We start from the raw sequence: 25,706 nt of genomic DNA on the forward strand, positions 1-25,706 counted from the left end.
AATCCCTACGCTACGCCTTGAGCAACACTTGCTAGAGAGCTCCGTCAGCAGCAGAAGACCTTAGACCAGAAAGAAGCCCCGGTTGGGTAGGGTCTGGGGAGAACAAGCCTTACAGCAAAGGAAACTTGAAGCGAGGAAGGTAAAGCCAAGAGAGTGAGGCGCTGGGCAGGGGTATCCCCAGCAGGCTCGGAGTTCTGCTCTGTGTGAAGGGGACTAGACTGACTGGGGCTGAACCTGCCCAGAGGCTGCCTGCCTTACTGTCCGCCTTGACCAGTGGGGCCAGGCCAGTTTTAGCCCCACTAAAAGCTGTAGGTCTTCAGGTCCCAGTGTGATAACCAGGAATGGGGACATGAGGGACGCAGGATCAGGGCTGCTTCCTGGCCCGGAGGCTAAAGCATCGTGCCTGCTTCTGTGCTGAAATTCCCATTTTCTTCTTTCTATTTTATGGTTTCCCATCATACAGGCTAGCTTCTGACTTTCTGTGTAGCAGGGTATGGACCCGGAACCCTCCCACCCTCCCAACTCCTCAGTATTAGGATCACCGGTGTATTCCACTCGGCTGTTTGAAATTTCTGTCTCTAACAAGGGCCCCACGTTTGCATTTGCGCTGGTGGGGAAGAGTTCTGCAGACTGGCATCATGGTCCCAGCCTTGGCCCACGTTCTACACAGGCCATGTCATGCCTTCTGCTTGTTCTCCTGCTAAGGGTGACCCCACAGGCGGTCCCATGTCAGTGACATGGGAGCCCAGCCGCCTTTGTTCTTCCTCACAGTAGAAAGTAGAAAGTAGAAAGCTCTTAGCTTTCTACAAGACTGTAAAAGGTGTATTCACTATCGATTAGCCCTCATTTTCACAGACTACCTAGTGTCCCGGGGTATGCCATTGTTGAAGTCCCAGCAGAGAATCCCTGACACCACAGGACCGCCAAAGTACGTGTGATGTATTATGGTGTGCGTGTGAATTATTTTTATAAACATGGCAAATTCACTTTGCCCTTTATTTTTATTTTTTATTTTTTGGAGACAGGGTATGATTTAGTCCAGCTGGCCTCAAACTTAGTATATAGCCAAGGGTGGCCTTGAACTGACTCTCTTTCTTGAGTGTTGGGTTTACAGGTGTGTGTCACCAGCCAGGTTTTTGTGATGGGGAGATCAAACCACAAGGGTTCGCGAATGAGTAGCTGAGGCACTCCTTCGGACCTTTTTTTTTTTTTTTTTCGGACCTTTTAACAAGTACGTTTGCACCCCTAGTCGCTCGGGTGTAAACCACTGAATCAAGCAACGCTTGGAATATACCGGACCGTGCGCCCCGCGAGACAGACAAGCTGATACCGGCGAGCACCTAGGGGCTAAGTCACCTCATTCGCCGGACCCGCGTCCTGGCACGCGGGACGTACTTAGAACTACAATTCCCGGCGGCCCCCGCTTCCAAAGGCGTGTCTTAAACGAGAGGGGCGTGACCGCGGGGCGTGGCCGGCTACAAAGGCGGCCGGCAGCTCGCAGGGCGCGGAGTAGACGCTTCGCGGCGGACGGAGAAGCGGCGCGGGACAGCGTGGGGAACTCGGATTCGGCCTGGGACACCCCCGCATGCGCCGGCCGGCTCGGTAGCGGCGGCCCCGATGCTGCTGCAGCCCGCGTGCTCCCCGAGTGTGTTTCCGCGGCCGTCCGCCGCCCCCAGCGCCATGCACGGCTCACAGAAGGACACCACGTTCACCAAGATCTTCGTGGGCGGCCTGCCCTACCACACCACCGACGCATCGCTCAGAAAGTACTTCGAGGGCTTCGGAGACATCGAGGAGGCCGTGGTCATCACCGACCGCCAGACCGGCAAGTCCCGCGGCTACGGCTTCGTGAGTGCCCGCGGCGCGCGCACCTGCCGCCGCCCCTCCCCCACCGCCTCCCAGACCCGCCGCGCGCAGCCGGGACTCCGGGGCTTCCCGGGGCCGTCGGCCCTTCCCCCACACTTTCCAGCTGCCCCAAAGAAGCGTAAGCTGTTAGCGCCAGCGACTTGAAGACGGTTTCCCACTTCCTTCCACTCTAGTGTCCCCAAACTAATTCTCTGAGAAAGTTAACGGTACTTACTGATGGCCTGGACAGCGGGGGGGTGGGGAGGACTCCCCTTGAGGTTCCCTTTACTCCACTTCCTAGGGGATTGTCGCTGTCCTTGAAGGCACTCCGCACTTGAACTTTGGGGAAGGAGCTGCAGCCCTGGAGGCAGAGAAGACAGTGCCCCAAGGGTCCTAAATACCAGATACTCTTCTGGGAGGAAAGACCCAGAGATGGCCCGATGCCCGGGCAAAACCCCCTTCCCTTCTCTGCCTTGTTTTCCTCAGCCAGCCACCAAAGCCCCTGACCCTCTGTGTTCCTGCAGGTGACCATGGCAGATCGGGCAGCGGCTGATAGGGCTTGCAAAGACCCTAACCCTATCATCGATGGTCGCAAGGCCAATGTGAACCTGGCCTACCTGGGTGCCAAGCCTAGGAGCTTACAGACGGGTAAGAGCTTTGAGTTTTCTTTCCAGCCCTCCTTGTTTCTATATTCAGCTTTGGTATCTGTCTGATGGAAAAACGCTGCCCCCGCTCCCCCTTTGTCCCCGAGTGGCAGCCAGCAATCATGTGCCTGCAGAGGCAGCCCAGGGCAACCACCCCTGGCTTGGGAGCTTGCTCCTCTTTCTCGGCAGTTTATGGTCCCAGGGATAATGATTTTTTTTTTCCAAAGTCTCCTACTCTTGGGGAGGGAAGAAGTCAGATGCCGACCAGGCAGGGGATCATCCCGAAAAGCTGGTACAGCCTGTGGACTTAATGTGCTTTGACCAGGAGAGTGGCGCGTGTTATTTGCCCTCCCTGTGTGTGGCCCTGGGACCTTACCCATGCAGTGTGCTGTTCCTAACTGCTCTCTTGTTTTAGGCTTTGCTGTTGGTGTGCAGCAACTACACCCCACCTTGATCCAGCGCACCTACGGGTGAGTGGCTGTAGCTGGCTGTGGGTGGGAAGGAAGGCCTTGAGGTGGGACAGCTGTGGACCTCTCAGCTCTTCTCAGGGCTGGGGAATGGCTGTTTTCAGAAATTAGATTGTGTATTGGGGGTGTGGAGGGAGAGATAAGACCCACTGCATTTCTCTAACCCAGAGGGGAGCACATGTCTTCGAGCCTGGTGTGTACCTTGCCCCCAGTTATGCGACACCTCCTCAGCCAGGTGTCACATGGGCATCCACTTCCTCACCTGTGCAGTGAATGAATGTGGGGACAGCTTTTCTAACTCTCTCGAGTTGGGGAGTTTGGCACACACCTAGTGCGGGCAGCTCTTCTGAAGTGTATGTTAAGGCTGGACCTGGTGGGCTGGGCTCTTCCTGGAGTGCTCTCTGATGTGGGCAGATGCCACGAAGGTAGCTACTGTGGGTCTGTACCAGCTGAGGTTTGATGTTTGTGAATGGCATAGTAGGTGACTGCCACTGGTTGGCTTTTTGTGTGAGTCACTTGCTCTGTATCCCCCTCCTTCTATCTTGAAAAGACTGATAGGCCTGGTAGCTACTTAGGGAAGGACTTGCACAGTTAAAGAGACACAAAAGTTGGACCCTGGTACTTGGTCTGTTTGTTCAGTGTAGACTAGCTGTGAATGAGCCGGTGGGTGGGGACTCTGACACGGACCCTACCTTCTGCAGTGGCAATCTTGTCAAATCCTGGCTGCTGGGTTTTGTGTCCCAGGTTGGGGGGTGGGTAGAGTGGGGTGTCTGTTGGGGCTGGAGCTGAACTTGGCCAGCACAGTGGGTCAGATGACTGGAGAGGGTGCTGCTTGCTGTCTCTAAATGTGCTTGTCCCGTAGGGTGGCACCAGGATTCTTCACAGTCATCCTTGGGGACTGATGGGAGTTGAGCAGGAGCTGTCGATGGGGAACTATGGTTTAGGCCCCAGCCTGTGTTTCCTGCCATGGGGTTCTCCTGGGGAAGTTCTTGGGGTGCTACTGTGACAGATTGTTCCAGATCGCATTTCCCCTGGGATCTGTTTCCTATGTGTAATGGCTGCCTGGACAGAGTGTGGGAACATCCCAGCCTTGGAAACTTCGTATTAGCTTCTCCCTGCTGGCTGTGAGGAGAGTGCTTGCTCTCCAGTAGCTCGCTCGTCTCCTGCTCGCTCTTCTCCTGGGGCTGAGCTTCAGGCTGGTGCTGGGCTGCGCTGAGCTATGTACAGACGGACTGGAACAGGGCCTCCCACTGGCTCAGACGCATAGTTACTGCCTCAGGGACACTAGTGCTTGGCCTCTGTGACCCCTCAGATCTGGGTTCACAGGTCTAATCTGTTACTCTGACTAGACCCTCTTTAACTTGCCTTTTCTTACCTGGAAAATGGGGGACAGCATGCTCTAGTCTCCAGGGAAAGGCTCTCCTCAGAGAGCTAGTGACTTAGGAGTGAGGTTTGAACTCACAGCCACACATGTTGTCTTTGGGGTTGGAAAGTTTCCAGAAGCCCTGGTACTCGGGCGAATCTGACATTGGTCCACAGTGATTTGTAACTAGATTAGGGGGCTGGTCATCTAACACTGATTACACAGTGGCCTTACAGTGTTGGTTGGGTTGCCAAGGAGTGTAGTCACATATGGACAGACAGGTGGGCACGAGGGACTGGCCAGCCTACATTGCCAGTGAACCTTGGGTTCCTCTGAGGAACATCCCACCTCCTGAGCTTGCCAGGCTCTGGGGAGCCCGGGTGGTGTGGTCAGGCCTTGCTGCCTGGGCCAGTTGCTATTAATGGCCAGCTGGGAGGCAGAGCTGAGCTGTCAGCAGGCAAGCCCCCTTTGTTTTTATAAACAATCTGGCCTGCCCGGCTGGCCTGACTCAGCGGTTGGTTTTGTCAGTCAGCCTGGGGCTGCCCTGGCTGAGGGCCTGGTGGGAGCTGGAACCCTGGCAGCTCAGAGCCTGCAGGCACCTGGCTGTACATTTTCCTCGGCCTTTGACATGCTGAAGACCCCACAGCCCACCTGTAGGCCAAACCACTGGGCCTCCTCTGTCTGTCAAGACCACCCCTCAGCTTAGAAAGACGCTGAAAGAATAGCCAGCTTTGTGCTTGCCCGAGTCCTCACCTGCTTGCGGAATGCCTGCTTGTGGAATAGGCCCTGTTGGTTGTACAGCCTGTGCTTGTCCGTCATGTAACTGTGTCTGGTGAAGTCTCAGCCATGGCAATAGCTTTTCCCAGCCTCCAGGCCCATCTGGTAATCTCTCATGGGGATAGGTGACCCGGGGCCTTCTGGCAAGGGGGTCTCTGCCAGCCCTGGGGCACAGTGATGCGGGTGAGAAGGGAGGACTGCACAGTGGAGATGGGTAAGCGTTGATTGGGTTTGTCCTGGCCTCCCAGGGTCAAGGGTGTTTATCCACTCTCAGCCTAAGACTCATGGGAGCTGAGGTTTGTCTCCAGCCTGGCAGCCATTGGAGTCTCTCCTGGCCTTTTACTCCAGAAGGCTGCTCTCTGCTCTTAGGGAGAACCTTGCTGTGGCAAGATGCCTGCTTACTCCCATCTCACTTTCTCCTCATGTTGGAGTCAGGTCCTGAGGTCTGAGCTCAGGTCATGGTCCCCAGGTGCTGGGTAACAGGCTACACCTCTGCAGAGTAGAGATGTGACCGGGCCACATTAAGGACTAATTGATCGTGGAGTATGGAACATGTTGATCCCAAGGCCGTGGAAAGTTGTGTGTGGGGTTTGTGCTGGGTGTTCCTATGACAGGCCCAGCAGCAAGCTTTGCTGGCCTAAGCTTGGAGCCACATAGATGAGTGGCCTGCCCTCTACCGAGGGCCACTCAGGCCTATCCCTCTCTTCCTAGACCCTCATGGGGACACTTCTTGGATGACTGTGTTGTCTCTGAGACCAACACTATCCAGGGATCCTCTCCTTGGCTTGGGCTTTCCTGCAGGCATTGTTTTAGAGAGTGTGTTCTCTGTGGGATGGACCTGGTACACACATGGAGGTGTCTGTCCTGATGCCACGTCATGAGGAGGCCTATGCCTATGCATGAGGATTGAGGAGAGGAGTTGGGGAGGAGTCTGTCCCCCAGAGACTGGAGGCGGGGTGGTGGTGGTGAGAATGTGTGTGTTGCCTCAGATGCTCTGGGTGAAATGGCCATTCCCACCCCAGGGCCCAGTGTGGCAAGGACTACATGGTTAAACAGGGTGCCTCTGGGCTGCTCCTCGGGGAAGTGGCCAGAGCTTTGTTGAATCTGACCGGCTAGGCTAGTTGTGCCACACACAGGCACCGGTATAAGCAAGTGCCATAGTGTCTAGGTCCCATAAGGGCCCCACACTGTACCAGACATTTCCTGCACAGGCACATGGAGTGGGGTGAGGCTGGGGGAAGGGCATTGTTTCTGTGCCTTCAGAGAGGGAAGGTTGGGGGAGGGACATTGCTCCTGTGCCTTCAGAGAGAGTTACTAGTTTCACTGAGCACAGTGAAAAGTGAGGCCTCTGTGGGGCAGGTGTGTGACACACTGTCTCAGGAGGCCTGTCTAGGGCTGCTGGCAGGCACATGGCCAGACCCAGAGCAGCAGGTGTGAGCACTCTCACCCCAGCACCTGAGGGGTGTCTTAGGGGTGGCCCTGCTTGCTCCCCCATCATAGCTTCCTGTTTGGCAGGCTGTCTGAAGGCAAGCGTGGGCTGTGTCTTGTCTGACCCTCCCAGAGGGCGTGTAGCTTATGCTGCCGCACCTGTTGTTTGTCCCTGTCTGCTGTGATAGAAGCTAGCCTCTGGCGCCCTTAGGTTCCTCTCAGAGTTCAGTTATGGCCAGGTGCCTGAGGGGCCTATTCTGAAGCCTCAGGCTGAGGGGCCATGGCTCGTATGTTTTAGTCCATGGCATGGACTGGCCTTTGGTGGATCTTGGCCCAGGAGTTTAGACATCCCTTGGGACAGTGGCCTTGCTCCCTGCCCAGCCCTCCTTTGGCTCCATGTCAGCTGGGAATGCACAGGGAATCTGCAGAGTCAGGCCAGAGACCCCAGCTCTGCTGCTGTGACCACAGTGCCCCCCCTCCCCCACCAGGAGGCTTGCAGCAAGGTGCAACAGGACTCAGGATGGTAAAGAGCTGTTGGAAGGACTGTGGGTGATGTGAGGGCAGGGACCAAAGCCCAGTGACAGACAGCCATCCCACTCTGGAGGAGCTGAGCTAAGGTGAAAACTGGTCTGTCTTGATTTTCTTTCTTTCTGAGACAGATCTTGGTATGTAGCCCAGGTTGGTCTTGAGCCTGCACTGAGCCTCCTTCAGCCTCTTTAAGTGCTGGGATCAAAGGCGTGTGTGCGCCATCACTTTCTGTTTCCTTTCTAAGATGGTCTTAGAGCCCAGCAGACCCTCCACTCCCTGGTTCTCCTGCCTCCGCTCTCGCTTTCTCTGGAGGTGGTTCTTGAACACAGCCTTTTGCACGCTGGACAGACGAGCTTCTCCATCCCTGGCTACAGAGCAATCCCCCTGCTTCCTGAGGGCTAGACTTTGGACTTGTTTGAGGGTGTCCCTCTAGTGCTGAGTTGAGCCAGAAGGCCTTTTCTTGGGACAGCAGCCATCCAGCCTGAGACAGTGGAACTGCCTGGACCCCTAGCCCTGGGGAGGAGGGCTGAGATGCCAGAGTAGATAATGGATGGCCTTGGCCTTGGAGGAGGCCATCATAGAGGACAACTTTGAAAGTAGCGGTGGAGTTTAGGCAGGTTCAGGTGGGTGGGCCTGCTGCTCCCAGCTGCCTCCCACAGTAGCCTGTCCTCACCCTGTCTTCATTCACCTGCCAACACTCACCAGCTGTCACCAGAGAACCTGGTGCCCCCATCACAGGACATTCCCAGGAGGCCTGCCAGGCTAGCTCACTCTCTGTCTCTGTCTCTCTCTCTCTCACACACACAACCCACACACTACCACTTCACCCCAAGGCCAGGGCTGCTGGTAGGCTGCCAGGTTGCCTCCAGCATCGTGGTATAAGGCCCCCAGGGAGAAGAAAAAGTGAAATGGGCTCATTTGCCTTTTTCATTTTTATTTTCAGCAGTGGCTTTGTGTTCGGGAAGTGGCCCCCTGGGCTGCAGCCAATGAATTTTTTTTTTTTTTCCTGAGTTTGGCTACTCACAGGGCCAGGGCCTCTACTGACTGCTCACTGTCAGTTCCAGTAGTAGCCATGGTGGGGAGACAGATGTCTCAAGTGTCACTGCAGAGTTCCCACCCCTCTTCTGGGCAGCCAGGAGCCCAGGGGATGTGCCTGTGGTATCTTAGTTTACTGGTTGAGAAACTGAGACCAGGGAAAGCTCAAATGGGCGGTGGAATCTGGACCCCAAATCTCTTGGAGGCTGAGTGAGCCAGGAGCTCTTGGCTGCTCATTTGCCACCCTGATCTGGACTTGGTGTAAGGAGAGGCCACCTATTCCACCACTCCCAGTGGGTTAGATCTCACGGCACAGCTGTCAGCCCTGGCCAGCACCCATAGCAAACCACTGTGGGTACATCCCTTCAGGCTGTGGTGGCTTGGGTGCTACCCAGAACCGAGGACCAGTGGGAAATGGAACCTCAGTCACCCTTCCCTGGTCTCACATGAGTCTCCCTGGCAGAAGGGAACTCTAGGATTTAGACTCCTTTGGTGGTCTCTGGCCTGGGAACTCTGTTCTGTTGCTGCTACAGAGCCCTGGGCTTATTGTCCTGGGGCCACCCTGGCTTGAGAAAGGGCAAAAGGTTCCCTGAATAGAGTGAGGAAATGGAACCCTGGTTGTGATGAGGAGACACTGGCTTCTGCTCTCATCCGAGGCCTGGGTGGGACTGAGCCTGACAAGGCTGATGGCAGAGCCCCCTGAGCTGGGAGTGGCAGCTACCCTGGAGTTTGTGGGTCACCCAGCCTTTATATTCTAGCCCCCAAGACTTGGGTGTGGAAGGTGTCCACTTGGCCTTCGCCAGGCCCCAATGCTGCTAAGGGTTTGGGTTCCCACAGGGCCATGATAAGGACATTCTAGGGCTGAACCAGGCAGCTGTTAGTGGACTAAGGACAGCAGGTCAGATTACCTGTTGGGATCTTGACAAGCAGAATCCAGCCTTCTGTCTCATCACACTGACTGGTGTCTAAGCCTGCTGCCCTCTCTGCTCTCTCATGGCTGGGCCTTCTGGCTTGCCCCGGGTGCTCAGGTATCCACAAAGGCTTGTGCTGGACCCTTGGAGATCCCACATACAAGCAAGCTCTGCACCGTTGGTCATATAGGTATACACAGAGTAAAAGATGGGGTAGTTTTGTATGGAAAAGAAAAGCAGGGTCAAGAGGCCCCTCAGGATGGTGTTAGGGGGAGAAACCTTTAGGCTGTGTGCCACAGGTGCCAACACTTGGGAGTGGGTATAGTCTAGGGTAACAGTCATTCAGGTTGAGAGTCAAGTGGAGAGGTAGGTGTGGGCTGCCATGTAGGGAAGCACAGGAGCAATGTGGATTTGCTGCCAGGTCCAGTAGGAAGGTGCTAGAAAGTTCTGGTACCTGGATTGATGCAGTCTTGAAATCTACAGAGATGCTTCGAAGCAGTCTGTGAGAGGCTCAGTGAGCTAGGCGAGTGAGTCAGGGGGCCCAGAAGGCTGGAAGGAGGGAGAACAAGGCAGCATTGGAGCATTTTCAGGTGGGTGGGCACACTGAGACACAGGGACATTGAGTCCTGCAGAGCCCTGTGTCGCTGATGTGTGGTGGGTCAAGAGGCTGAAGCCCTTGCTGGGCTGGGCATGATGAAGGTCAAATGTCAAGTGGTGGCTGGCATTCTTACCTCTCTGAGTCTGAATGAGCAGCACTAGGAAAGTCTCTGAACATTGTGCGCACGGGCACATGCACACAGCAGTTCCAGGTTTCTTCAGGCAGGTAGAGTTGGGGCTTGCAGTAGTGTGCAGCCTGGGACCAGGGCCAGCTTTGGACAGGGCACAGGGCTAGGACTCAGGTGGGTTTTGAAGTGCAGGCTGTGACTGTACAGAGTGTTCTCTGGTGTGCAGGCCCCTTTCCCAGCTGCTGCTGCCACCATTGGCCTGAGGACCTGTGGTAGCCATAGTGTGTGGTCTTTGCTGCCCCTCAAGTAGTAGTGTAGCCTTTCAGGGAGCGTGCTCTGCACTGCACTGCATGTGGCACTGGAAGCTGGATATTCTGTGTTCTGTTCTCTGCTGGTTCCATTCTGCAAAAGTGTCCGTACATGACGGTTTAGAGCCACGTTCCATTGCAGCGTGCCATAGGTGGGGGATTTAGTGGGCCACTCAAGACTCTGAGCCTTCCTGCCTGTCCTATGTCTTGGGATGACACCTGGCCAGGACCTCAGAGATGGTACATGTGATTAGGCAGGCGTGGGTGACACTCAGCGTTCAGGGCATACAGGAAGCCAGGCTCTGCTTGCATGGGACTGTGAGCTGGCCTTGCAAGGAGCCTCAGTGTTAGCAAACTCCACCCCTAGAGGTATTGGGTAAAGGTGTGTCTCCCTCCCTCTTACTCATGTTTAGGGAAGTTCAGGGCATGGCACTCCCAAAGTCTCGAACTGCTGAATGCTTCTGGGTCTTAGGGCTGCGGGTGGGGGGACCCCTCCCCCTCACACACACACAGGCACACACGTGCACTCACTCACACCCAGGTAGGGGCACCAAGATAGTCTGCGCTGCTCTGGGAAGGCCTCCAACCCAGCGAGGCCCGTGTTGTGACTGTGGGCAGGGCGTAGGCAGCAGCAGCACTCTAGCACAGCTCTGCTTTCAGGAGGGTCAGGCTTGTGAGGAGAGCAGGGAGTGGCCCTGGCCCCAGACGTAGGCAGGGGGGTCTTGGGTGCTGTGGAGTCTGCTGCTGTGCAGGTTTTGGGGATCTCGTGGGCCAGTGGTGCTGGAGAGGAGGAGTCTGTCACAGTCCTGCCTGGGCTCCTCCCTGTAGTTCCCTCAGACCCTACTTTCCTACAGTGTCCCCTGAGCTCTGGTTTCTGTCCTTCAGAGCCCAGCCATGTGTCTGTTGATGGCTGTGTGCTGGCCTGAATGTGAGAAGGTACCATGCAGCTCAGAGATAGTGCTTGCATCCACATCAGTGCCGTTTCAATGAAGGGAGTACCACAGCCAGCCAAGGAGGGCGCGCACCTACTGGGGCTCCTGCTGCAAGCTGTTTGACCTGCAAGTTGCAGTCAGTGCCCGTGGATGTATAGGATGCTAATCACTGCTGTTGCAGTGTCCGGGCAACACCTGGCCAGCTGCCTGTGCACTTTGAAAATGGAGAGGGGAGTTGTGAGGGTGATGGACACAGCCGTGTCAGGGGTGCCTCCTTGCCTGCAGCCCAGCCTTGCCTCTGTACCTTTGGTAAATGTGCTGTCAGAGGCTGCCATTGGGGCTAGGGAGGTGGCTCAATAGGTAACATGGTTGCCGCACAAGTGTGAGAACCACAGTTCAGATCCCCAGAACCTAGGAAGTACTGGGTAGGTATGGAAGCTCACCTGTAATCCCACCATGCGAAAGGCAAGAGGCCGGGTCCCCAAAGCTAGACTATAGAATCTGTGAGGGCTGGGCTCAAGTGAGAGACCCCACCTCAGTACATATAATATGGAGAAGGTCCAGGAAGACCCCAGGCCCCTGTGTGGCCTCCCTGCACACACACTGCTCCAGCGCTCCTGTGTGCCACTTGTTCTTGCCATGCTGCCCTGCCACACACACAGGCCACAGGTCACTTGTCTGGATGCTGCTCTGGGCGTTCTCTGCACCATACCTTCCTAGGATGGCCTTGGGCTGCCCTTGTCGCTCCACCTGTGTGTAAGGTGTACTTGGCCCTGGCTCTGCACTGATCTCACCCGTCCCATGTTTCTCTTTAGGCCTGGCTTGGGGTGTGGCACCTGTACTTTGGAGGGTGTAGGATGCCACTGCATTGGTCCCCTGAGTGACCTTGATTACTTCTGCTCTCACACGAGCTGCTGGGACTCACCTCACCACATCTCTGGGAAATGATCTCTCCACAGAGATGTGCACATCCTGCTGCAGATAATGGCTGTGGAGCCGCTGACTTTTTCTTTTATAACACAGCCTCCCTGGAGTTTGACTGGATTCTAGGCCTATCCTAAGATATTAAGGGCAGCTGAGGCCCCAGTGGCTCAGAGGCAGAGCTCAGACAAAGCATGAGAGAAACCTGTGTGCTGACGCTTTGTGGCATTTTGCTCTGACAGTGGCACTCTGCTGCTGTCGGTACTGCCTACTGTATCGATACCGTTGATACACACACGGGGTACATAGGGTGGGGATGCTGCTGCAGACAGGTCTGAGGCCCAGCGAGGCTCAGCCCTTTACCCAGGCCTGCTCAGCAGGAGGCTTGCCATTCAAGCAGAGCCAGCAGTAGGTCCAGTGCCCTCTATGTCAGTGTCAGGCAGTCAGTCCCCTTTGCCTGTTTCCTCCTGCAGCAGTGCTGGGCTTCCTGGGGGGAGGCTACAGCCAAGGGCAGCAAGTGGCACCCGATGCATTTCCACAGTGGCTGGGGTGTGGGGAGGAGCTCCGGTCTACAGGTGCCTTCCAGTATAAGCTGCAGGACCTGTGTGGTCACCTGGCAGAGGGCGCTTGGCCTTCCTGACTTGTGAATGGATGTGCTGGCAGGGCAGTGGATGAGGCCTCTAGAGCACTTTGTGCCCAGTAGGGCACAAGCATACCAGGAGCCCTGACTGTAGTGGGTGGGCCTGCCCTCCTGCTGTCTTGTCTGTAGGGGAGGTAGTGGATGGCTAAGGAGTATAGGTGTCTGGGAGGGGTGGGAGGTACCTGGCATGTGCGCTGTACCATTCCCCAAGTGCTTTTTCCACAGGCCTTGAGCTCTGTAGGCTACCCTGTCCTCAGTCTCCCAGTTTAAACAAAGGCCATGTGTTATACATTGGGCAATAGGTCCTCTGGGAGATATATGGGAGAGTGGGAGTCAAGTCTAGGAGGAGGGTACCATGAGAGCTGGCGCTAAGTGGCCTGTGGAGTGATGGCACTGTCTGTGCAAAGGCCCTGGGGTTGGTGCCCACCTGAGGTGTTGCTGCATCTGTTTTGTAGATGGGTACACAGGCTTGGACAGGGCAGGGCACAGACCTATGCTCTCTGCACCCCTGGCCTTCCCCACTCTGCCAACAGCCACTGACACTCTGCTTGGCCCACAGGCTGACTCCTCACTACATCTACCCACCAGCCATTGTGCAGCCCAGCGTGGTGATCCCTGCCACCCCTGTCCCGTCACTGTCCTCGCCCTACCTTGAGTATACACCAGCCAGCCCAGCCTACGCCCAGTACCCGCCAGCCACTTACGACCAGTACCCATATGCTGCCTCACCTGCTGCAGCCACCAGCTTCGTGGGCTACGGCTACCCTGCTGCCGTGCCCCAAGCCTTGTCTGCTGCTGCACCTGCAGGCACCACCTTCGTGCAGTACCAGGCACCTCAGCTACAGCCTGACAGGATGCAGTGATGCGCGTCCTGCCCAGGGCCACAGCTGCCACCTGCCAGCCTCTGGAGCCACCACCATTTGGGTCTCCTCAGGCCCCCGGGCCCACCTGCCCTGAAGGCAGCAGCAAGTTTCTTCTGCAGCCCTGCCGTGCTTGAGGAAGGGCCTGAGGAGGAAGGGACACTCACTCTGGAAGCTCTGCAGCCACTCCGTGCCAGGTGCCTTAACTCTGGGACGTGTACAGACGTCCTCCCTCCTCTTTGGGAACTGTCCTCTTGGTGGATCCGGGTTCCTGACCCCACCTCCCCCCAGTTGCCCCTCAGTCGAAGCACTGTGCCATGTCCTGCTGGGAATTTTCTGCCATGCAGGCAAGACCATCAGCACCGAGAACCCCAAACCTGTTTTGTACTTAGAGACTGGCTTTGGTCAGTAGTTCACTGTGGAGACAATGACAGTATTCTCTGTGCCAGTGTCGCTGATGGAGCTCCCCCTCCCCACAGGGCTGCCATTACCAGACCACGGCCCTGCAGGGCCCTGGGCTCCTGTCTGCTGATGCTGCCCGCCTCACCTGCAGAGGTGCCCATCAGGGCGAGTTCTCAGGTGTCTGTTGCTGTGCCATGGGGGCCTTCTTCCTGGCCCTGTGCCCCTCAAGCAGGCTCTGCCCACCCACCCTCCCGTTGTCACCTGTGCCAGTCTGACCTAGCTGCACAGAGAGAAGGTCCAGCCCACGTCTAGGAGGGGAGGAGTGGGTATCTCTGGCAGCATGGGCTGCCCGCAGGCTGGGCAGTGGGTCCCTCCACACCTACCTCAGGGAGCCAGTGTGCGGGCGGGAACTCCACAGCATGCCTGTTAGTCAAGGCCTGGAGGACAGAGGGAGTAATGTTATAATAATATTTTTATTAGAATGTTCTGATTATAAAAAATAAAACTTGTTTTCTTTAAAGAAAAAGGTGGTTTGAGGTTTTTCTCAATGGCAAGGTGGTCCTGTGTCCAGGGTTTTTGGCAGCTGTCCATGGAACCCTTACCCTGCTTCAGCCTCTGCTGATCACTAGCTTCAGTGACCAGCAGGGCTTGCTCCAGTGTGCCCCTTCTGAACGGAAGGGCTCCAGCCCCATAAGGTAGGTATCTGCAGCAGCAGACTGGGGACGGTCACTGTTGACCTGATGCTCGTCTTTAGACGGGGGCCTGGGTCTGCTCTCTTGCACTGTCCCTGGTTTCCCTCTGATTTGACTTAGAGATGTGCCTTCTCCCTGCTCCTGTGGCCCATGCCCGTTTGGGCTGACAGGCCTGGGTTTGGTTTCATCCCAGGCCTCTACCTCTTAAGTGTCAGTTTGCAAACACTGAAGGGTCAGGAGGTCACTGTGGGGCTCTCAGCCCACAGCTGACATTTGCTGCTGAAGATAAGAGTGTGGGGCCAGGGAGGGGTGGCGGGCACTGCCAGGGTTATCAGGAAGGCCATTCGAAGCCAGTATACTTCCTGTCTCTTATCAGCTGGTGGCAGCACAAGAACAGGCCCGCAGGAAGCCCCCTGGTCTGGACAGTGCCCTCCTGGGTCTTGACAGAGCAAGCCTAAGAGACTTTAAAGTTGGAGGTGCCTTTTTGAGCCAGGGGCACACCACATTACCATCAGTGAGGGTGATGACACCTGCTGTTCTTGCTACAGGACAGTTTCCCAGCAGAGTCACCATTGGCCCTGGTATAGCTTGGTGAAAGATCTGGTGTAGGAGAGGCCACGTCCCAGAACAGGGATTTTTCCCAAGGACAGGACTTCTCTCATTCGTGTCTCCAGGTGCCAGCACAGACCTGGTGCACAGTGTAACCCAGGGGACACACACGCCCATGCATGTGCATGCTTACAGACTGATGCTCCACCATGGACATGTGCATTTGTACATGGCCTGGGGACACACAGGATACACACAAAAACTCCACACACAACTGTGTGGATACAGATATCTGGCTCGGCTCAGGTATACACTTGCAGTTATCTGCAAAGCAACATATGCGCACGCATACCCCATGGCCAGGTATCCCGGATAATATGAACAGGACCCATGCGTGCCATCTGTGTTGTGTGGTAGGTAAGGACTCTGGCAGCTGCAGTTTGAGTTGGAGTCACTTGGGGAGGGGCCAGATCTGGTTGGGAGGAACAGGAAGGGAGGACCCAGGGCCCTGGGCTGGACTTCTCTCTGCAGGGACAGTACTTGCTACTCCCTGCTGGAGCTTTTTCTTCTAGCTAAGTGCAGGTGGGCAGCAGGCAAGAGAGGTGAGCTGAGCCCTACTGCTATCCTATATGGAAAGTTCAGTTGGGTGTCATTCGCAGTGTTTGTCCAGAGCCCAGAGCTTAACTAAGGTCCAGTTGCCACATTGGTCGGCCACGCAGTCTCCACCTTTCTCTGGGGACCTACCTCTGTTCACCCGGATCTCCATCCCTGGGCACCCACCCCTGTGAATCTCTCAGGGCTCAAGATGTGCGAGTCACTGTCAGATCCTATTTGTTGTTCAAGCATGAAGACTGCCTCTAGCCAGTGTCTCAAGCTGAGGACTCTCAGGAGTGGCCTTCTGCAGCCTGAAGACTGGCAGGGGTGGGAACATGCAGGCCCAGAGAGTCCTGAGACCTGAATTTGGAGCCTGTGGCCCTAGGTACTTTCCTTAGCCCCAACTCATTAGTGTCCTGCACTCCAATGCAGTCATGGCCCCTAAGGAGGGGAGCCATACAGTGGTTGTAAAATCACCTCCAGAGGCCTCACCGGGCTCACTCTGTCCCCTGGGCTCTTGCATGTGTGTGTTCCCAGGTCCTTCCTGGGCTCAGTTTCCTCTGCACAAGCTAGGCTGACTCCACTCTGCCTAGCAGTAGCTTCAGTCTTCCTGGGCCCAGTGGTTGGGTGGGGTCAAGGGGCCCCCTCCTGCCACCTAGTGTCCCCAGCTGAGCAGTCATTCACGCTCCATACCCCAGCAATTGGGTCAGGAATGGATGTGGGCCCTGTCTGGGTCACAGGAGCCACAGGAGCTTTCTGGAGGAAGGGGGGCTTTTCTGGAGGAAGCAGGCTAGGAACAGATAACCCTGAGTTTTGTCAGGGAGGCGGGGCAGGGCTTGTTGATTGATGGACAGGCTGATGAGGGTGAGCTGGGAGCCAAACGGGGTCTTGGTAACATCTGTGAGGCTCTTAGGATCAGTTGTAAGCTGGTCCTCAAGTGTGTGTGTGTGTCTGTCTGTCGTGTCTGTCTGTCTTTTGTGGCTTTTTTTTTTGGTTTTTTTGGTTTTGTTTTGTTTTTCCGAGACAGGGTTTCTCTGTATAGCCCTGGCCGTTCTGGAACTCACTCTGTAGACCAGGCTAGCCTCGAACTCAGAAATCCGCCTGCCTCTGCCTCCCAAGTGCTGGGATTAAAGGTGTGTGCCACCACCGCCCTTGTCTGTCTGTTTTAAACAAGAGCCAATTGCTTCCCCTTGCACTAGAGGTTGGTCCTCAGATATAAATCTCCCTTGTCTCAGAGGGCAGAGTCCCAGTGTAGGCATTTGTGATCCTGGGCAGGGTTGGGGCTGTAGCTGCCCATGCTTCTGCTCCCACTGCCTCGGCTCCTCACTGAGCTCCCGCCCAGGGAGTGTGATGGACAGCTCTCTGTTGAAGGGAGCTGGGTTGGGGCAGAGTTGACCTGCCTATACATCTATGTTGTGGTCCACTGGCCAGCTGGCACCCAAGAGTGCCCGGTGGGACATGGTGACCATCCTTCCTCATGTCTCCATTTCTCTATCAAGTATACAGACCTACTGCAGTCAGGCTACAGTGGGAGGGGCCAATGTGCAGGCCGTCTCTGGCTCTACCACTCTAGAGCTTGGACATGAGGGCTGGAGCCCCAGCAGCTGTCCTGATGCTTGGTGATTGACCCAGCCATAGTTCTATCTCCTGTAAACTGACTAGTTACCACGTCCCACCTCCCTGGATCATCACAGAAATGAAAGGAGATGGCTTAGGTAAGCTGCCCAGTAGAATCTGAGGTGAGGTCGGTACTCATCTCACAGAGCCCCGAGAAAGACTGGGCAGTCAGCAGAAGTGAGATTTACACCCGATTCCCATGAAACCATTTGAGCTTAAGGCCTCTGCTCCCCTGAGAGAGTAGCCATAGTTCCAGATATCCACAGCAACACCACCAGTTCCAACCTCCTGTCTCCAGAACTCAGGCTGTCCTTGGAGTCTGAGGACTGGTGAGCTCATCTGGCATGTCCCTGAGACCCTGGCATCCCACGGGAGGTTGGCCATTCCTGTGCCAGATAGGCATCCAAGGCACAGAAGATCCAGCAGTGCCCAGATGCTGCCAGAGTGCTGGAGAGTGGCTGGGCCCGTTGTAGCCCAAGCACCTTGAATCTAGCCATGTGAGACCTTAGGTCCTGGTTCAGGCCACCACCCTGTGTCTTCCACCTCACCCACAGCCAGCTGGGTGTTGCCCCCACTCACAGGCCTCCCTGCCTGCTGAGTCACACTGGTGTTTTTCCTCAGACATGTAAACACTGAGCCAGGACCCCAGGAAACAGGTTGGTGTGTCTAGATACAGCTTCGGAGAGCTCTGTGTTCTGGGTGTCTCCTCGGGCTGGGGGAGGGGCTGGCACCTGCCCTCCCAGTACCTCCTGGGGCTGCTGATAAAGAGTCGGGCTTTGCCTATCAGCCTGGTATTCTACCTCTGGCTGCTCACAGGGGTTGAGAACAGAGATGGGGAGCTTATACCACCCCACCCCCAGCTCCTGCATGACCCACGGCTCAGAAAGCCCTGGGTGCCACCTGCTGGCCCCTGCCTGGTGATGGGGGCATTCTTAGAGGAATTTTAAGAATAGAGATTGGGTTTTGCAATTTAAGCCTATAAATAATCTCAGTACTCAGGAGACTGAGGCAGGAGGATTACCTTGAGTTTGGAGCCAGCCTCTGTTTCACAGTGAGACCCTGTCTCAAAGGGAATGTAAGTAAATCAACAAATACTTGTCACTTGCAATACAGATAAACATACTCTGATAGAGAATCAGTGGGGTGGTTTTGTGCATGCGTGTCTGTGTGCGCACAGAGAGAAGTGATGGGGGCTGGAGAGATGGCTCAGCGGTTAAGAGCACTGACTGTTCTTCCAGAGGTCTTGAGTTCAAATCCCAGCAACCACATGGTGGCTCACAACCACACGTAATAGGATCTGATGCCCTCTTCTGACGACAGCTACAGTGTACTTATATATAATAAATAAATCTTTAAACGAGAGAGAGAGAGTAGAGAGAGAAGCGCTGGAATGATTTGTGTGCGCACAGAAGATATTGGCTGTTTTCTTAGTTAAGTTTTTGAGACAGGGCTTCACTCTATATCCCAGGTTATAGCCTGGAACTTGAGATCCTCCTGCCTCAGCTTCCAACCACACAGGATGCAGGATTGGCACTTGGGGCCAGGCCCTGTGCAGAGACAAAGGAGCGTATAACAGGAAGCCACAAAGTTTGGGGGAGTTCCTTATATAACAACTGAAGCCGAGGGGCAGAAAAGCACCTTTCAGAATTGAGGAAACTGTACACAAAAGTATTTTAGAACCCCTCCTTGGAGGGCTGGGAATGCACCTCAGTGTTAGAGTTGGGGTGGACAAAGCCCAGGAGTCCATCCCCAGCAACACACACATACACACACACACACACACACACACACACACACACACACACACACATCTCCTGCAGCCAGGTTTACATAACTGTTCAAGGAAGGTGGGTCATACCCTGTCTTTTACAGCCACACTGACCCCCTGTGAGGCTGAGGGCTGGCTCAGTGCAAAGGTGGACCCCCTTACCACTGACTGCAGATGATGAGCCCCAGAACACCCCAGGTTCTGCAGAGAGGACTTCACACTCGCCATCAGGAGCAGAGGGCAGCGGATGCCACCTCTGAGCAAACAGTGCGCCAGTGTGTCCCAGGTCCCCAACAAATGCATCATTTCTACCTGGACATGAACTGCACTTTCCTGAGCACATGACTTGGACCCTTGTCAAGAGTGGCAGGAAGGATGGAAGAGGGAGCGATGCGATGGTGAACTCGCCTCTGGGTCTTATCAGGCAGGCCTCTGTGAAGAGCCACGGAGAAGTGCATGCTAAGAGCATGCATGGGGCAGAAGGAAGCACACACCACACACACAGGTCCTGGTGGGATGGGGTTTGATGTATTGGAGGGATGTGTCCACAGTGGCTGGAGGGGAGGCCAACTGGAAGTGAAGAGGTCATTTGGGGGCTGGGGAGATGACTTAGTATTTAAGAGCACTAGCTGCTCTTCCAGAGGCCCCAGGTTCAATTCCCAGCACCTGCATGGTATCTCACAACTGTAACTATAACTCCAGTTCCAGAAGATCTGGCACCCTCAGATACACATGCAGGCTGAACACCAATACACGTGAAACAAAAATAGACATTCATGAAGGAGGAACTGAGGGGCTAGGCTGATGGGTCACTTGGGGTCCAGGAACAACAAAAAGTGATGGGGTGGCACCATCTAGCCCTGAGTCGCAGGAATCTAGCTAGGGTGGGGGCGTGGGGCCTGGGCATGGCAGACAGGTGACATGTCACACCCACACTCACCTTTGTCTGGGAAGCAGGCACAGCCTACTGTGTGTCTGGGAGCACTGTGGCGGGGGGAGCACCTCAGAATCTCCCATACATAAGTGCCACTATCTGGGGCCATGCAGAGTACCTGCAGAGAGATCCTGGCTCAGGGTGGGTGGACGGAGCTTTGTAGAAAGTGTCAGGCTTAAGGAGGGGCTGAGGAAGGCCTCAGCCAGCACTTCTTTACTGAGTCTTGGAGGGCCTTACTGGCCTTGGAGGGCCAGGAGTGTGACTCAGCTGGACCCTGTGATCCCAATGCAGAACAGGGTTTTGTCATTCCAGAACCCAAATACCATGTCTAGAACACACTTGGTGCTTAATAATGTCTGTGGAGAGAGCAGTCAGGAGGGATGTGCTCCTGGCCAGAGCACCTCTCAACCACAGGACCTTTGCACATGCACTTTCCTCTGCCCTCAGTGCCCTTCCCTGACAATCCCTGCCACCCCACCAGGCACTCCCTTGCCGCCTTCTCACTGCTCAGCAAGCCTCTGGGTTTGACCCCTGGTTTAGGTCATGAGACCCATTAGTTGCTCTCTCTCCCCATCCTGAACATTGAGCTCAGAGGAGGTAGAGTGTTTCTGTTTCTGGCCCACCATGACAGTGCCAGCTTCACTTCCTCTATGAATGAGTCCTGAAGAACTTTATAGGCTGGGGCCGTGGCATAAGGAAGAGCCTGTACAACCAGGTTCAATCCCCAGCCCTGTATAAACTGGGCGTGGTGGTACACTTCTGTAATCCTAGCACCCAGGAGGCAGGAGCTTAAGAAGTTCAAGATTATTCTTGGCTACAGTTTGAGTTCAGGGCTAGCCTGGGCTAAGTAAGAACCCGTCACAAACAAACAAAATTTAACTTAAACAATTCTCCAGCCATAGAAGCCCCCCGAAGCAGGAACATCTGCTCCAGAACTCCTGCATGAAGACTGATACTTCACAAGCCTAGGCAAGGGCGATGCAGCTCAGCTGTGGCCCATAGAACCAGAGTGCAAAGTGCCTCTGCTCCCGGGAGTGTCCTGAGAGAGGTCAGAGGTGACCCCTGGGAGGTGGAGTGGGCCCCCTGGGCCTGGCTGTCTGTGGACTTGAGTTTTGACCATATTTGTCCAGTGACATGTGGCCACCCCAGGCTGTGGCATAAATACCAGTTTATCAGGCTTATTTGCTTTGTCCCCGCAGAGCACACAGGGAGCCAGCAGCCTCCCTGGGTGGTGTCCTTCACTCAGATCGCAGCCCTGGACTGGAGGCTGGGAGCCATCCTTTGGGGCCCTGGGACAAAGGAGACCTGGCCCAGTCTGCTGAGCATTCTGTCAGTCTCCAGAAGGCAAAAGAGGGTGTGCTCTTCCCCCAGCAGATTCTGTTTGTTTGTTTGTTTGTTTGTTTGTTTGTTTGTTTTTCCAGACAGGGTTTCTCCTTGAGGCCCTGGCTGTCTTGGGACTCACTCTGGAGACCAGGCTAGACTCTACTCATCTTTCCGTCTCACCTCCCAGGCACTAGTGTTCCAGGATTGCTTTTCTTTTTCCTTTGTTCTTTGTCTTCCTTTTTAGTATTTTTGGTTTTAGTTATAGAGACAGTCTTATGTAGCCCAGGCTGGCCTTCAACTGTACCAGAGGATGACCCATGATCTTGAACATCTCTGCTCCTCCTGTCTCCACCTCCCTGGGGCTAGGATTGCAGGTATAAAGCACTGCTCTGGGTTGATACAGCTCTGAGCCTGCTAGATAAGCTCTCAGCCAATTTACCAGCGTACCCTGCTTGCTTTCCCTCTGCAGCAATGTAGATGATACCCAGGGCCTTCTGCTCCCTAGGCAAGTGTTCTGCTACAGGCCATGACACAAGTATAGTCCAGGATGGTTTCTAGTTTTATTTTTATTATTTGTGGTGTGTGTATATGGTGTGTGTATGTGTAGTATGTGGGTATGGTGTGTGTTGTGTTTGTTTATGGTATGTGTGTATGGTGTATGTGTGTGTGTGTTGCGTGTGTATGTGTTGTGTGTGTGTGTGCGTGTGCATGCACGCGCACGCACGCAAGCACACATATACGTATGTGCGGATGTCCACAGTGGCCAGCAGCAGGCATCAGGTCCCCCAGAGCTGGAGTTTTAGGTAGTAGTGAGCCCCTCCGAGTGAGTGCTGGGATCTCAACCCCAGTCCTCACCACAGAGCACAGCTCTTAGCCTCTGAGCTCTCTCCAGCCCATCCATTGGCCTGTTGTTACAAATTGCCACCAACTGGGCTTAAAGCATCTCTCATTTGATGTCATGGTTCAGTGAGGAGAACTCCAACACAGTATGACTCAACTTGGGCTGCAGCCTGGGCTCCCACGAGGACAAATCAACAAGGCTGTGTCCCTTGCAGAGGGCTCCAGGCTGGACCCCATCCTCTGTCTTGTGGACCAGGGTCTAGGCCCGGTCAGCTGTGGATGCAGCAAGCATCTGCCCGAGGTAGCCACCCTCCTCCTGTCTCCTAGGTAACCTTTCCAGAGAAAGTGACCGGAGGCCCTCAAGCTTCCAATCAGCATCTTCCCTCTCTCGCTCAGTGCAGACCATATCAGTGCCTCCTTCGCAGTCAGGGCTGGGACTCCCAGGCCCTGCAGGCTTCGTTACCATCCTGGAATGCAGACAGAGTTTGTACTGTGGATAGGACCATGGGGCAGGTCTGTGTGGCCCTGCCCTTTATCTTAGCAGCACTTACAGTGTGGTGTCTGTTGATGGAGCATGTGGGCACGCAGGAGCGGTGGTGCCGGGGGTGGGGGGTGGGGGGGCACATGGAAGCATGGAACACAGGCACTGGGCTGTGCTGACTTCATGCTCACCCCGTTCAAGTTGAACACAACTCTGGGTCTTGGAAACCTCCTGTTGTTATTTTTCAGGTTGCAGACACACATGATGGGGCTCATGGGGTGCCCCTCCCCTCCCCTGCTCCCTCATGCCTGCGGCTCCTGGCCCAGGACACCTGTGCCCACACCAGCGTCTGGCCTGCAGGTGCCCGAAGAATCTGGCCCGCTTCATGACCAGTTCCTAACCCTCCCATACCCAACTCACTGATCCTTCCAGAGAGCTGCTTCTCCCTACCCTGAGGGTACACAGGCTGTGCCCACTGTGGGCAGGAATGCATCTGGGGCCTCACACGAGACACGGGTGTTGTCAGTTCCAGGCGGCTACGCACTGGGGATTCATTACCTTCAAAACTTGCCTACAACTTAGTGAACAGTACACGGTCCTAGTGGGGAGGCAAGAGTGTGCCACTCCTGGGACCACAGATTAATTTTAGTCCCATAGATGCCACGGTGAGGTGGTCCTCCCCCACCAGCAGATGTCTCTGCCCCAGGACTTTGGCACCGCTGTTCTCATCTCTGGAATGTTCTTCCCTCCATCCTGCCTTCTGGTGGCCAGAAGCTCTTCTTCTTACTTCCTCTTTGGTGCTGACCATATCCAGACTGCCATGTCCCTTACCTTACCTGCTAGCTGACTGCTCAGCAAGTGCCCCTGAGGGGGGATGGGTCACTTCGGGGGTCTAGGATGTGCCCCTGCCCAGTTCTCCTGGAGCCTAGCATTTAGACTCTTTTGGTCAAAAGAATAGTGAGAACCAAAACCAAAACCAAACCAAACCAAACAAACAAACAAAAAAGCCAGGCATGGTGGCACACGCCTTTAATCCCAGCACTTGGGAGGCAGAGGCAGGTGGATTTCTGAGTTCGAGGCCAACCTGGTCTACAAAGTGACTTCCAGGACAGCCAGGGCTCTACAGAGAAAACAAACAAAAAAAAAGAACACTGAGTCACATATACACACCAGGGGCCAGGGTTTGCCCTAAGCAGCCGCAAGCATGCGTGGGGAACAGAGCCCGGCTCCCAAAGGGAACAGCATTCCAGGCAAGGGCTCAGCAATGAGGGAGTTCTGGGATGCAGGGGCATCGAGAGGGAGAGTGGGGAGGGGGAGGGGTGTGTCCTCTGTGGCTGAAGCTTGGTAAGAGGAGCCAGGAAGACTGAAGAGTCAGTGGGGCCCTGCCGGAAGTGATACATGTGACATACATGTGACATACGGTGGCTCTGGTTTCCCAGGGACTCAGGAAGAAAGCCCATGACAGTTCCCAAAGGACTCTGCCCTTGACAGCCAGAGTCTCCCCACTTGTGCCTGGTCTCCTTTCAGCTGCTGGGAATGTATCGCCTAACCCTGGGGTCCCTGCTCACCCTGGCCTTCCAAGAGCCTCTCCTGGCTGGTGAGAAAAGGCTCCTTCCTTCCCAAGCTTTATTCGGACTAAAAGCACCGAAGACCTGGCTGGGGACCTTCCCTTCCACAAGAGGCCACTGCTCACAAGAGTCTGCGTCACAGGCCAGACTGGGACGAGCTCTTGGGTATAGGCCAGCCTGCCTGGTACCGCCCCAAGTGACCTGAGGACACGGGCCAAAAAGTAGCCATTGAACATGCCAGCCTCCAACCCCCACAAGGCCCTCAGGAAGGACACCGAGTCCCCAGCTCCCTGGGAGCCTCCTGACCCAGCGGCCCAGCTACGGAGAGCTCACTCCTCTCCAGGCAGATGAACTCGGTGCCAGCCCCGCTCTGTGTGACCAGGCAGGACTCCACATCCTTTCTCTCTGTAGGCTCTGGAGGCAGCCCCTCCCATTAGAGGACCAAGAGTCAGAGAGGGCGTGTGACATGCACACGGTGACTCAGTGGACAGGATTCATGTCTTTCTGCGTTGTAGACAGTCTTTTCAAGGCCGTTGTGTTGGCTGTCTCTCTGGGACACGGCTGCATGTTCCATGTACATGTGATCTCACGTGACTTCATGCGACTTCAAGTGACTGTCCACATCGCCAGATCATGAGGATAGGGGGTACAAGCCTGCGTGGCACGCTGGTGATTCTGCCGTGCACCCTTCATGCGGTCAGGACTCCATTGTTTTGCCATAAACTGAGTGAACGGCCGTGCAGACTCTTTGGAGCATCTCGCTTGCCACGGGTGAATTCCAGGACGGAGTTCCAGAACAGCGAGGGTTACACAGAGAAACCCTGGCTTGAACAGAAAACAAAAAGAACAAAACAAAATCAAACAGGGCTGGTGAGATGGCTCAGCGGTTAAGAGCACTGACTGTTCTTCCAGAGGTCCTGAGTTCAATTCTCAGCAACCACATGGTGGCTCACAACCATCTATAGGGGGATATGATGCCCTCTTCAGGCAGGCAGATGTATATGCAGCAGAGCACTCATGCATTAAATAAATAAAGTTAAAAAACAAACCAAAACAAAACAAAAAACCCAAATTCAAACAAAAAGAAGCAAACTTGGAGTTTATGAAGAGATTTTTAACACAGACGTTAGCACAGGTGGTAAGGGGAAAGACAAGAGTCCCTTAGGAAAAGCTGAATACAACCTCTAGAACCGTGGATGTGTGCTTCTCGAGAGACCCGTGGGATGAAATGTGTATAGTTTCAGTTTTAGGTGTATTTACTTTTATTCACAGGTATGTATGTGTGCCTGAGGAGTGTGTGTGCATCATGTGTGTGCCATGACCATGGAGGGCAGAAGAGCTCTTGGCCCCCTGGAACTGCAGTGACACACAGTGGGTGCTTCGAACAGAACCAAGACCCTCTGGAAGAGCAGCCAGTGCCCTTAGCCACTGAGCCATCTCTCCAGCCCTTGATGTCTTTACAGTAGCCATGTATCGGAATTGGGGGCTTCTGCAGCTCCCTCTCAAAGGGTGTTTGAGAGTCCACTGATGGGATTGTGGGGTGAAGCCGTGGCC

General features: G+C 55.0%; 1 protein-coding gene across 4 annotated transcripts, besides 1 other annotated feature; it reads left to right on the forward strand.

Moving 5' to 3' along the window:
* The first annotated feature begins 1,468 nt into the window (after positions 1 to 1,468).
* On the forward strand, positions 1,469 to 14,312 carry Rbm38 (RNA binding motif protein 38). Of its 4 annotated transcripts, none has more exons than XM_030251891.1 (4): positions 1,469 to 1,984; positions 2,370 to 2,493; positions 2,905 to 2,959; positions 13,084 to 14,312. In XM_030251891.1, exons 2-4 carry the CDS (start codon positions 2,376 to 2,378, stop codon positions 13,385 to 13,387), a joined length of 477 nt encoding a protein of 158 aa, XP_030107751.1. In that variant the 5' UTR covers positions 1,469 to 1,984; positions 2,370 to 2,375; the 3' UTR covers positions 13,388 to 14,312. The 4 variants fall into 4 exon arrangements, with proteins under 4 accessions (XP_030107751.1, NP_062420.2, XP_030107752.1 ...); NM_019547.2 differs by having other exon boundaries at positions 1,480 to 1,848; XM_030251892.1 differs by having other exon boundaries at positions 1,482 to 2,072.
* Positions 14,376 to 16,418: an enhancer, noted in NCBI's record as "VISTA enhancer mm92". NCBI's record gives its function as "enhancer in: heart[5/11]" and the evidence as "EXISTENCE:transgenic organism evidence [ECO:0001131][PMID:17130149]".

This window comes from Mus musculus, chromosome 2 (assembly GCF_000001635.26).
Source record: "Mus musculus strain C57BL/6J chromosome 2, GRCm38.p6 C57BL/6J".
In the NCBI taxonomy this organism is placed as follows: domain Eukaryota; kingdom Metazoa; phylum Chordata; class Mammalia; order Rodentia; family Muridae; genus Mus; species Mus musculus.

Coding starts and splice junctions, on each gene's coding strand:
- Rbm38 (NM_019547.2), top strand. CDS start 1,618: ATGCTGCTGCAGCCCGCGTGCTCCCCGAGTGTGTTTCCGCGGCCGTCC. Junction 2,494..2,904: donor GCCTAGGAGCTTACAGACGG/GTAAGAGCTTTG, acceptor CTCTTGTTTTAG/GCTTTGCTGTTGGTGTGCAG. Junction 2,960..13,083: donor TTGATCCAGCGCACCTACGG/GTGAGTGGCTGT, acceptor CTTGGCCCACAG/GCTGACTCCTCACTACATCT.